The sequence below is a fragment of the Triturus cristatus genome, chromosome 7, assembly GCF_964204655.1.
Source record: "Triturus cristatus chromosome 7, aTriCri1.1, whole genome shotgun sequence".
In the NCBI taxonomy this organism is placed as follows: Eukaryota; Metazoa; Chordata; class Amphibia; order Caudata; family Salamandridae; genus Triturus; species Triturus cristatus.
The window spans coordinates 1,855,969,792-1,855,982,875 of NC_140590.1; the positions used below are offsets into that span (position 1 = coordinate 1,855,969,792).

Consider the following 13,084-nt stretch of genomic DNA (forward strand, 5'->3'; position numbering starts at 1 on the left):
GCCTTAGACTCCTCAGCTAATCTGATTTGCCAATAGCCAGCTGTTAAGTCAAATGTGCTCAAAAACTTTGCAGAAGCTAGTTTGTCTATGAGCTCATCTGCCCTTGGAATAGGGTGTGCATCTGTCCTGGTGACAGCATTGAGACCCCTGTAGTCCACACAGAACCTCATCTCTCTCTTGCCATCTTTGGTGTGAGGTTTGGGGACCAGAACCACTGGGCTAGCCCAGGGGCTCTCTGAGGGTTCAATGACACCTAATTCCAGCATTTTATGTACCTCAGCCTTTATACAGTCCCTGACGTGGTCAGGTTGTCTGTAAAGCTTGTTCTTTACAGGCAGACTGTCACCAGTGTCCACCACATGGGTACACCAGTCAGTTTGACTAGGTATCAAGGAAAACATATGTGAAAATGATTGTAGAACCTGTCTACATTCAGTCTGCTGATGGGCAGTGAGGTTGCCTCCAAGGGTCACTCCTTCAACTGAGCCATCTTCAGGGTTCTGAGACAACAGGTCTGGGAGAGGGTCACTCTCTTCCTCCTGTCCCTCATCTGTAGCCATGAGCAAGCCCATGTCTGCCCTGTCAACATATGCTTTAAGCCTGTTAACATGGAGTACCCTGTGGGGACTCCTGGGAGTTCCTAGGTCGACCAAGTAGGTGACCTCTCCCTTCTTTTCCAGGATTGTATGGGGTCCAGACCATTTGTCTTGGAGTGCTGCTGGGGCCACTGGCTCCAACACCCATACCTTCTGTCCTGGCTGAAACTCAACCAAGACAGCCTTTTGGTCATGCCAAGCTTTCTGTAAGGCCTGGCTTGCCTCAAGGTTTTTGGATGCCTTCTCCATATACTCAGCCATCCTGGAGCGGAGACCAAGTACATAGTCCACTATGTCGAGCTTAGGCTTTTTGAGAGGTAACTCCCATCCTTCCTTCACCAAACACAGGGGGCCTCTCACAGGGTGCCCAAACAACAATTCAAAGGGGCTGTAGCCAACTCCTTTTTGTGGGACCTCCCTGTAAGCAAACAGAAGGCAGGGTAGAAGGATGTCCCATCTTCGCCTGAGCTTTTCAGGTAATCCTTTGATCATACCCTTTAGGGTCTTGTTGAATCTCTCAACAAGCCCATTGCATTGTGGGTGATAAGGGGTGGTGAACTTGTAGTTGACACCACATTCCTTCCACATAGCTGTCAAGTATCCTGACATAAAGTTGGTACCTCTGTCAGATACTACCTCCTTAGGAAACCCCACTCTGGAGAATACTCCCAGCAGGGCCCTGGCCACAACAGGAGCTGTAGTGGTCCTAAGGGGAATTGCCTCTGGATACCTGGTGGCATGATCCACTACCACCAGTATAAATCTGTGCCCAGATGCAGTGGGAGGATCCATGGGACCCACTATGTCTATTCCCACTCTTTCAAAGGGGACCCCCACCACAGGTAGTGGTATTAGGGGGGCCTTTGTTGTGCCACCTGATTTGCCACTGGCTTGGCAGGTAACACAGGAGCGACAAAACTCCTTTGTATCTTCATTCATGTGAGGCCAGTGAAAGTGAGGGACAAGCCTGTCCCAAGTCTTATTCTGGCCTAAGTGTCCTGCTAAAGGAATGTCATGGGCCAAGGTGAGAAGGAAGCCCCTAAATTGCAGAGGTATAACCAACCTCCTGGTAGCACCAGGCTTGGGGTCTCTAGCCTCTGAATAAAGGAGCCCTTCATCCCAATACACTTTATGGGTACCTTGAGCATTCCCAGCAGCCTCAGCAGCAGCCAGCTGTCTGAGGGGTTCAAGAGAGGGACAGGATAACTGAGCCTGCCTCAAGTCAGCCCTTGAAGGTCCCCCTGTCCCCAGAAACTCAACCTGATCAGGTTCAAGCTCTTCAGGGACAGTTCCTTCAGGGTCCTCTAGATCAGCTTCCTGGGAAGGCTGATCATCACTCTGAGGCAGGGGGGAAGGCACAGCCTTGACCCTCCTGTTCTTCTTCTTGGTAGGTGCTTGGTCCATTGTTCCAGGATCCAAGACCTGAGGTTCAGTGAGGCACTTTTTGGCCTGTGACCTGGTCACAGCAAGGACATGTGATGATATACCTAACATCTCTGCATGAGTCCTGTACTCCACTTCTGACCATAGAGAACTCTCTAGGTCATTGCCCAACAAACATTCTACTGGGAGGTCTGCACTAACCACAACCCTTTTGAGGCCAGTTACCCCTCCCCATGAGAAGTTAACAACTGCCACACTATGTGAAGTAGTGGCATTGCTGGCATTGGTCACCAGGTAGTTCTCACCTGGTATGTACTGTCCAGGGTCCACAAAGCCTGGTGTCACCATAGTGACACTGGCACATGTGTCCCTGTAGGCTTGAGCCACTTTGTCAATAATTAAAGGAGTCTGTCTGTACTTGCCCAGGTTACTGGGGCTCACAGTCAGGGACAAATCAATGTCCCCATCACAGATCAAAACTGCCTGTGTCAGGGTTCTGTCTAAGTCAGAATCTCCTTCAGTTCCCATAGTGATTCCCACTACACCCTTTGTCTGGGGACCAACACTGCTAACAGTAGTACTGGGAGCAGGTGCCTTAGTGGCAACAGTGTTGGGGGCTCCACCCTTTTTGCAATCACTAGTCCAGTGAGTTGTATTTTTGCAATGATTGCACCAGGGTTTCTTTTGACCTTCTTTCTTCTTTTTGGACTGTTGTTGGGACCCACCCTCCTTAGCAGTAGTTTGGGGCCCTGTTGAAGACTTCTGGTCTTTAGGTTTCTGATCTCCACCCTTTTGGTCTGTTTTCTTCTGATCACCCCCTTGGCCCTGGTTCTGGTTCTTTTGCTTAACCCTGGTTCTGACCCATTTGTCTGCCTTCTTTCCCAATTCTTGGGGAGAGGTCAGATCAGAGTCAACCAAGTGTTGATGCAGTTGCTGGTTTTGACAGTTATTTAAAATCTGTTCTCTCATCATCAAATTATACAATCCTGTAAAATCAGATACCTTACTTCCCAGCAACCAACCCTCCAAAGCCTTAGTGGCACATTCAACATATTCAGACCAGTCCTGAGTCTGTGTCTTTTGGGTGTCTCTGAACATTAACCTGTACTGTTCAGTGGTTAAGCCTAACCCATCTACCAGAACACTCTTCAGGACTCTGTAATTTCTGACATCCTCTTCTCTAACAGTGAGGAGTCTGTCTCTGCCTCTTCCTTCAAAGGAGAGCCAGAGGATTGCTGCCCACTGGTCTTCAGGAACCTGCTGTACTTTGCAGGCTCTCTCAAGAGCAGTTATCCACTTGTGGATGTCATCCCCACTTTTGTAGGGGGGCACAACCTTAGACAGGTTCCTATTATCAAAGACCCTATCTTTGTCCTTAGGGACAATGCTGCCACCAGTGGGTATAGACCCACTCTCTCTAGGTTGCCTAGCCTTGTTCAGTTTTTCTTCCATCAGGGCTACTTCTAGCTCCTGCTTCCTGATCCTCAGCTGGGCTTCCTGCATTCTGGCCTCATGTTCCCTCCTCTGAGGGGTGGTCATCCTTTTCCTGGAGTGACCTTGAGAGCCTCTAGAGCCATGGGAAGCATTGGAGTCACCTGAGCGATTCCTTTGCCTCCCAAGCCCTGTGTTAAGTCCACTGGGGAGATCCAATGGGGTAAACCCATTGTCAGTCCCCAATAGCCTTAGTTTAGCTGGGCCAAGTATAATACTTGGCACTGGGCTAGTTCTCCCTTCATCATCACTACTTTCTGTATCAGCACCTTTATCACTCTCATCCTCTGTGGTATTATTGCCATCTAAGGGGTGACTATTGGAACTGGGTACCTCTGTAGCATCTTCAGAAGGGGGGCCTCCTGTTCCTGACCCTAAGGGGGCTAACTGGGAAGCTTTCTTGAGCTCTCTCTGATTCTCATCATTTTGCAAGAGTTCTCTGAGCTCAGCAGAGGTAGGGTTCTTGGGCTGTTTAAGGCCTCTAAGAGTTGCCAAATGCCTGAGCTCATTCTGGTTAAGGGTAGCAAAGCTGGATGGTGCCCTCTGGGGGTCACTCTCAACAGAGATGGGTACAGTGGACCCCTCTGCCCCGGCCATTGCTCTTAAGTGTGGGTGGATGTTTTGCAATCTACCTACACTTGGGTTTACCTACTAAACCTATCTAGTAGTTGTAGTCAGGGTGTGCTACTCCCTTTGCTCTACAACAACTAAGTTCAGTAGAACTTATGTATATCTAATCTTGTTTTATATGTACCTACAGGTACCTATGTGATCTTTCAATTGGTAACCAAGAGATTACAATGGTAAAACACAGCAAGCTCAAATCCCACCGCTGCCACCAATGTGAGAAGTTGGCCTGGTATATGATGCTCACTAGTTAAAGTGATCACCTTGTACCATGCCAAGCAACCCTTATGGTGTGGTTGTAAGTCAACCTTTTCGGACTAGCTGCCCTAGTGGTAGCGTAGGCTAAGCAGTCTTTGAGGCTAAACTCGTGAAGCGTGTTAAGCCAGCTGTTTTACCAAATGCAACCCCCTTTTATACCAATGAAAGGACACCACACAGATATATATTCAAAATATATATGTATTTATTTCTCAAAGTAACCCCTAGTCTCTTTATGAGCACAGGAGCACAAATCGTCAAACAAGATTACAGTAGAATACACAGAAGTTGCACTTTATATGGATAGGCCCTGGTGGCCACTCGAACCATATACTAAAATAGTGGTATAAGTACCACGAACAGAAAAGGGAAAAGGCCTAGGGCCTCTAGAATCGCTGGGCCTACAAGGAGCTAACGTCAGTTAGTGACCAGGAGGTCCACGGGTGGCGTGTGCAGAGCAAATAGTCACACGCGTGCTCCCATAGGTTTCAATGGGTGCGTAAAAAGTACAAAGTTACTGCAAAGAGGATCTTCCGGATGGACTAGGAGCTCAAGATTTGGAACACAGGCACTAGAGATGTAATACTACACTTGGGCACAGGTGTGCCAACTTTACCTCACCCACAGGAAGCGGGTGCATAGGCCTCGAAGTGCGTCGGGTTTCTTCTATCTGTTCCGTGGAGCCTGAAGACAAAGATGCTGCAGGCGGTCGGTCCGGGAGAGATGCAGTGGATCCAAGAGTGGATCGGAGATGTTGAAGACCTGTAAGCAGAGGGGACAGTGTTCACAGTCACTAGCCAGTGACCAGCGTGGCACCAGGTGGGTACCAGGCAATGTCGGGTGCAAACAGGAAGGAAGATGTAGCTTGTCTCCGCAGCCACGTGGTCCCTGGAGGTCGACGACGTCCAGGAGTCGGTTCACGAGCTGTCCCACGCAGGCTCTCGCTGTCGGCGGTGTCGGCGACTTGATCGAAGCAAACAAGCCTTGGCAAAAGCAATTGTTGTAGGAGATGAAATAAGCTGATGGTTCGGACCAGCAAGGTCAGAAGGACTGCTCCTTTGGAGGGGAGCAAGGGCCAGTCTGGAGCAACCAGACCAGCGGTGTATTTCTTGAAGTTCGTCGCCAAGATGGCTACTAGCCAGCGGGCCAGCAACCGGTTAGGCGCGTCGAGTGGCAAAATGCAGAAGGGCCCCACGCAGATCGTGGAGATGCTGGAGGGCTCACCTTTGGTGCAGATGCTGCTCGGGTGTTGGGCTTCTCAGATCCCAAAGAACAACTTGGAGGGAGCCTCGGTTGTTGCACTTGTCAGCTTGTCGTGGTCGTTTCAAGATGGCTGGCTCCACGTGTCTCGGTGCCTCCACGGGTCTCCTCTTTTCAGGGACTGTGGATCGGGCGGTGAGAGGTCTGGAGGTCCAGGTCTTGTCAGTCTCTGGGCTCGGGCTCCGGCGGGAGGCGGCGGCAAAGCGGACGTTGATTCGCTGGATGGTGCTTGCGTTAGCAAGGTGGTCACTCCCTGACCACAGGGGAGATTGGCTTCAGTCCTCTGTGCAGCAGAGCGTCGAAGTTCCCGTCTTCTTCTTAGTGTTAAGTTGATTCCAGGATGTCTGAAGTCTTAGGACACAGCTCCTACCTTTAAGCGGATTCTAGGGGCCGGACTACCTGCTAGGTCCCTCCCTATGGGTGGGACCAGGAAGGGGGGTGGTTACACCCCCAATCCTTTGTCCAGCTCGCCCCAGGCCCGGGACTGGTGTGCCCCAGGACCGGTTTGAACTGGCATATGCACCGAGGCTCCTTGTGAGCCACAGGCATGTCTGGTTTCTTTCAAGCCCTACCTGACCAATACACAAAATCCTGTCTGGGGTGGTGCACGCACCTCCCCTGGCAGGAAACCCTTTGTCCACACCTCCCAAGCTGGAAGGACTCCCAGCAGCAGGAGGGCAGACTTGTGTCTGTGGTGGCAGCATCCATTTTGTGGAGCTGAGGCTATGTCTGATTTTACCCGGGTTTCAGGTACTGTACATGTCGTGTCCCTCTAGAAGGGTGGAATGCTAACCCCGTCACCAGAATTGGCGAGGGGTTAGTATTCCAATTCGTATGACACCTTACTCGACATGTTTTGATAAAGCCAAACCAAAGATAGCATTTAACCGCGAGGTTCATAATGCACTTAAGAGTATATGGTATGACGATATCTGGAAACAGTAGAAGGAAGTTGTTCCGACCACTGCAGACAGGCTCAGCTCATGCCAGAGCACCATCTCACATGGAACCAAGCACTCTGCCTTCAGGATTGTTAAGGCCTGCCATAGGAGTGACTTATAGGTTACCAGGTGTCCCATTTAAGGTTAGGTATAGGTATACTACACCTAAGTAAGAGGTGATTACACCAACTTACCCCAGCTGAGTGATCAGCCAGTTGTGTCAAATTGTTAGGCCAAGCCTGGGGTGGCATGATACATGCTCCAGCCCCTGGCAGGCCTTGGGTACACCAATGCCCTGGGTACCTAGTGTACACTGGTACAGGGGCTGACAGGGTGATCCACTTCCAATTGGTTATGCACCTAGGGTGCATAGTTTTAATTTAGTAGAGAGAACAGCAGGCTGGGGGTCTGATTGGCAGGCCCACAGCCTCAATATGTCAAAAACCAGTGAAGCAAAAAAGCAAAAATTTGGGGTGACCATAGGATAGCAGACCCTACTCTCCTACACCCTCCCTTATCCCACTTCCTGCTTGTTGTTCTTGTTCTTGAAATGTGCCAATTCCCCTAACAATTGTTTGATGGTGACATCTAAAGTCTAGAACCGCATGACTTCTAATAGAAGGTAATACTCTATGAAACCCTAAACTGAATAGACCGGGCAGAGCACTGGCAAATGCATTATTGCCTCGTTTTGTATTTCCGAGCTTTCACAACCGTAATTATACGGTTTCAGACCCTGATTCACATGCGGTGCAATGACATGTCTGGCAGGCTCCACAACTCTTTAGTGTCTTTGCAAATGGTGGAAACATAAGAACAATCAACCTGCCCCCGCAGTTCTCTCCTCTCACCAGAGCCGTAATTGCACGCCCCTGTTCCGGGTTTATTTAAATATCACACCTCTTATGGAGTCTACCGCAGTCTGAGGAAACGCACAAGGGACTTTGATTTCACTTTGATTACACATGAATCTACAAGACTGCACCCAGACGTTGCTTAAGTGAACAGAAATGATTCACTTTCGTAATTATCCCAAACCACTATTTCCAGAAGCTTCTATCTAGCCCGTTCCATAGAAAACTAGTAAAAGCAGCCACCTGAAAGTCCCTGCTGCTAAAACCCGTGCACTCGTATCTTAGGTCATTAGCCACGTTTGGAAGGGGGGCGTAGCATGAGAAAGAAGTCTTACCGAATAACAACAACTTGGGTAATTGCAGGGCTCTGTCAGCGCTGCCCACACCTATCATTGTGCATGCGCTCAGCTAACTAGCCTGTGGAGATGGCGTCGACAGCAGCAGCGCGGTGTCTGAGGAAATTAGAGACGCTTTTGTGCCGAGCTCAGTGAGAGCGCAGGAATTACCCCTCTCCCCCCCCCTCCCCCTTCCCCCCCAATAGAAACCCATCTGCCTGGGAAAGGCCGCCCAGCCCCCCACTGGGCCATTGGCGGCATCTGAGACAGCCCAAATCGGCCACCACACTGGCCAAAAGGCAATTTAGAGCTGTATCTCCGATACACGCCCATTGCCCGAGTGCCCGCCTTAACAATCGCTCCTGTTTTGCAAGTGAGCTGTGGGCCAATTTTTTTTTTTTTTTTACAACCGGTGGTGCTTTTTGACCAAAATGGCAATAAAGAAATGTAAACAAAGTATGTGCTTTACAAGGCATGGGAGACGGCATCGTGCAGGCAATGTTTGTTGTAAAATTCGGGGAATCCACAGTAAAACCCGGCCCACTCGCCCACAAACAGTCAGACAAGCATTTGCAATGCAATAGGTTTCGCATTTATACGAGTTTGAGCTATTGGCATTGTAAATGACAATGCTTTTTATTTAAGTTTGGTTTTTTTAAAACATAAATAAAAGGCACTGTCATTTACAATGCCAATAGCTCAAACTCGTATAAATGCGAGACCTATTGCATTGCAAATGCTTGTTTTAAGTAGAGTCTTTCTGGGTGGTAAACTTTACTTCCAATGTGAGAAGACAGAACTACTGAGGCATAAGGAGATCACGTGGAGTGCTCAGGATTATACAATTTGGTGACATGAGTGTGCCAGCATTATAACTTGGGTAGCATCATTCTACAGCTGTGAACTTTATCATTAGAGCACACTTCCAAGAGTCGGGAGTGCTAAGCTGCTAAGTGCAATAGCTTCTTTCTGGAGTTCAGATTGTGCACTTTGTCAAGGTAGGTTTGTAACGTATTTTTAGAAGTCCAGTTCCACCTACAAGATTCTTATCCGTCTGTGATTTTGGACCCCACCGTATTGCCCCTATAATTTCCTACTTTTCACTCCCTTTGTGTGATACCTTATTAGTGATTGCGAAACAGCACTTCGTCCTCCTAGACATGTACACCCTTTTCTTTTACTATTTTATTCAATAGAACGTACCTTTTTACAAGATGATATTTGGATATCCACTCTATTCACAAGTGTCTTGTATTTTGTAATTCCCTCTCGCTGAAATTTCCAGCAGCCTTAGATACATAGATATTTTAGTGCTTACGCATCCTTCATTATGTCTGTCTTACACATCTTTGGTGTCTTTATATGTACCCTCTGGTGTCCTAGAAGATGGTGCTTTCGATTGAAGCGTTTGCCACATAAGTTGCACTGATAAGGTCTTTCACCTGTGTGCATACTTTCATGTCTTTGAAGAACTCCCTTTTGAGTGAAGCTTTTTCCACATATCGTACAGTGATACGGTCTCTCCCCCGTGTGAACCCTTTCATGAGTAATAAGCTTGGACATGGTAGAAAAGCTTTTCCCACATTCAGTACAGGTGCGTCTTCCTTTTGCTCTACGTGTTCTCGGAGTTGCTGCCTGACTACTTGTGCGTTCATTTTCAGTGGAAGGAAAGGCTCTGGAACTCGGTACTGTGGTTGGCTCCCATGGAATGAAGTTGTCAGTTGTTATTATACTCTCCTGTGGTTTGCTAATCTCCGGTGGCTCCACATAGCAAGTAGGGTGCTGCGTGGTAGAATATGCTTCTTGGCTGCATCCACTTTTCCATTTGGCGACTTCCTCTCCTTTCCACCCCTGATCGCTTCCTGGTGACATCTGACTCATCGAACTGTTGGCTTTGCGTTTATTTGCAACTGATTTACTAATTGCTGATTTATTATCATGCTTTAAAGAATCAGGCATGATTTTCCTTCTTTTGGTGGTCTCATTACCTGTTGGATTAGAAATTACATTATAATCAGATTTCCACACATGAAATTGTGTTTAACAACAAATCGTTTCAGATAGAATTTTGTTTAGTGCAAGATCGATGTCCATTCCAATAAATATAAAACTAATACATTACAAAATTAACATAATGTCATAATGCAGTAAAATACAAAAGACAAATGAAGAAAGAAAGAAAGAAAAAGAAAGAAAAACGATTACTAAGAGCTAGAAAGCCCCTGGTAAAATCTGTGCAAAGTACTTATTCCACAACAACAGTTTCAGAGATATTCTGAAAGACTGAGGTTTGGGATGGTTCTGACAAAGTACAAATTTCAACAACTGATAGCCTACCCGTAGAAAGGAAAATGTGTCATTACCTTCCAGCTCCTGTACCTAGGTTTCCTCGGGCAGTTACAACATTGATTTTCAACAGGCAGTAAACCAGAGGGTGTACTGCCATCTACTGCGCAATTGTCCAGAGGCAGTCCTTAAAGATCTTTATAGCCGAAACCTGCAGGTAGACTTAAACGTCTTTAGCATAGTAGTGAAGGGGCATCCACCTCTGCAATTAAATAATCCCATCCCTCTATAATAAGCCCAAGAATTACAGGTGGTAGTAATGAACGTGCAAGATCCACTAACGGGAAAACAGTGTGTGAAACGGAAGGAAAGCCAAGCTAGTACACGGCCCCTCAGAGCCAATATTGTTTTGGAAGGTGTGGAACTAAGAGACAGAATAGCACAAAGAGCTACCACCTGCCTGACATCCAGCATTTGGAGTATATCATCTTCAAACACTATTGATTTCCCCTCACTGTGATCATGTTAGCTTTGCACACAATGTCTATCAAAGAAAGATTGCACCTCAAGAGACACTGAGTCATGTAGACAAGACAGGGCATGGAAGGAACTTGGATAACTCTGCAACACATTTCACATATACGACCACAACAGACATCCAAGAATGGCCTTCTTGGACTAAACAGTTATACAAACAGCATAATACAAGCATTTTGATTGGAGGTGCAGGTGCACATGGCTGCACCTGCAACTCCACCCGCATTTATGTCAGACTCTTAGAAGATGTAATGGTCCTGCACTATGTTTATTGAGAAGATTACCATATCAATGGCTTATATATAATTCGCTGCTTTAGGTTTTCATGGTAACTGGACGCATTGTTCATCAGCTTTTCCACCACTTGTGTTTATGCCTTCCAATGCCCTGCTGGAAATCCAGTTACAGCACCCTGCTGCAACCTGTCTGTGTGGACCAGCTACTGCCTTGCCATCAGTTAGTGTTAATATGTGCAAAATGTAGAGCATGATATGTTCCAACCTATCTTGGGACAAACTAAAAATCTATGTAAAAAGAGCAGAATCTAAAACTTCACCTCTTTAGTACTGTATTGATCCTTCTAGAATTTTAAAAAGTTTGGGCTGTCTGTTAAAATGTGCAGATCATACTGGCTCATTAACGGTCAATTCTGGGTATACGTATACAGAAGGCACACAAGAATGTTGATTCTGGGAAGGCAAGAATGCACCAATGAAACATTTAATACTTCTTTTCACCTTCTACTCACCGGAGGAATTTCTCCTACTTTCTCTTCTTTTACTGATCCCATGATCCATGCAAGAATCAACTGCCTCATCTTTTATATGGTATGAAATAACCTCCAGTCCTGTTATATACAAAAGAATATAAAAAAGGTGAAACATGAGGAAATATGTACGACACCTTTAGCAGTCTATGGGTGGGTGTAATCAGATGCTGGCCTATAATCAAAGAACACTCAACATTAGTTAGTTTAACAAACAGCTACATGTGGGTAGGAAAGAGAGGGTATTATAATTCTCCTTTTAAATGCCTCGTAATGGAGACTGAACATCCTCACTGCTGTACAGTATCCTGAAAGAGAAGACACCTTTTAGCGCTCCAAGATAACCTTCTGTGACAATTACCCTTTAACATCCTTACTTCATTTCTCATTACCCTATACACCATTCCCGCGTCGAAGGGTAAAAAGAGCATTATAATATGGTGTTAAATATTTTTCAAAGTACATTTAGTATTCAAACAAAATAGTTACCATATGAAAGGCTGAGGTTAACATAAAAGTTATGGGACCACTGATTAGTAGTAATTTAACATACAATAAATACATTACATATTTTTATATTGGTTTAATAATGTTGAGACCATATTTATAATTGTCTGAGAGGGTAAGCTTTAATGTTCTTGTAAGAGTTATGCCCAGTCTGACAGGGACTTCTTATGTGTCGGATACTATGGACCCAGTGAGGATAACCCTCAATACATTGTAGATCTAGAATTGAGGATGGCAGCAATCTCTGTTCACGTAATTGTAGGTGGGGACTTTAATGTCCTGTTAGACCCTGTGTTAGATCGTTCTACAAGAAGAGAGAGTGTATATGTCCCCAGAATGAGGAACGCTCTGAAAAGCATGATATGTGATTTTAATCTAGTGGATGTATGGAGACATTTGAAGGGTAAGACAAGGGGGTACACATACCATAGCAAAAAACATCACCACTTTTCAAGACTTGACTATTTTTTAGCTGATAGATTCTTTGCTGCAAATATTAATAAGATTAAGCATTTCCCTGCCAATATTTCAGACCATTCACCTGTAATGGTAACCGTACAAGCTTTGGGGCCACAACCACCTAGGAGATGGACTTTAAGGCGTGCACTGCTCCTAGAAGAGGGGGTTGGGATAGCTCTGAAGGAGGCAACAACTGAATATTTTTTCAACAATCAAGATACTGTCCCCTTAGATGTTATTTGGGATGCCTTCAAGGCATATATACGGGGAATCCTAAAAAGCTTAACCTCATTAGAAAACCGGAAAGCACGTATAGAACTAGAGGATATAGAAAAGGAGATTGGGACTTTAGAGGAGGCTCTACATTCCATGAGCTCGGGGGAAGAAAAAACGAGGATGGAAGAGAGGTTAAATGAGGCACAATTGGAATAAATAAAAAAATAGAGCAAATGTGTACAGCTAGATGGCAAGCAGCGAATATAAAGGAATATGAATATGGTGAAAAAGCATGTGCCCCGCTTGCCTGGAAAGCGAGAGTGAAGAGGTCAAGGAATGATATAAAAGAGCTAAAAAGTGAAACAGGAGAAAAGTTGGATAGTTGGGATTCCATGCAGGAGCACATAGTTGCATTATTTTCACAGCTCTATACGGAAAATATTATCGCTGATATCACAAAGACCAGATGTTGGCTTAGCTCACTCGATCTTCCGTTACTAAGTGAAGAAGGAAAAGATATACTAGAAGCACCAATCACCAAAGACGAAATAAAAGGAGCAATAAAAAA

The 13,084-nt window shown here is 46.1% G+C and overlaps 1 protein-coding gene across 2 annotated transcripts in view; it reads right to left on the bottom strand.

The window, feature by feature from the left end:
• Positions 1–8,915: 8,915 nt before the first annotated feature.
• Positions 8,916–13,084, bottom strand: part of LOC146813465 (uncharacterized) — a 63,499-nt gene continuing 59,330 nt past the window's right edge. For both annotated transcript variants that reach the window (XM_085620232.1, XM_085620233.1), the window contains 2 exons: positions 11,317–11,415; positions 8,916–9,733 (listed from right to left, as the gene is read on the bottom strand). In XM_085620232.1, the coding sequence (XP_085476358.1) occupies positions 9,060–9,733; positions 11,317–11,415 (773 nt within the window). In that variant the 3' untranslated portion in view covers positions 8,916–9,059. The remainder of the gene's footprint in view (positions 9,734–11,316; positions 11,416–13,084) is intronic.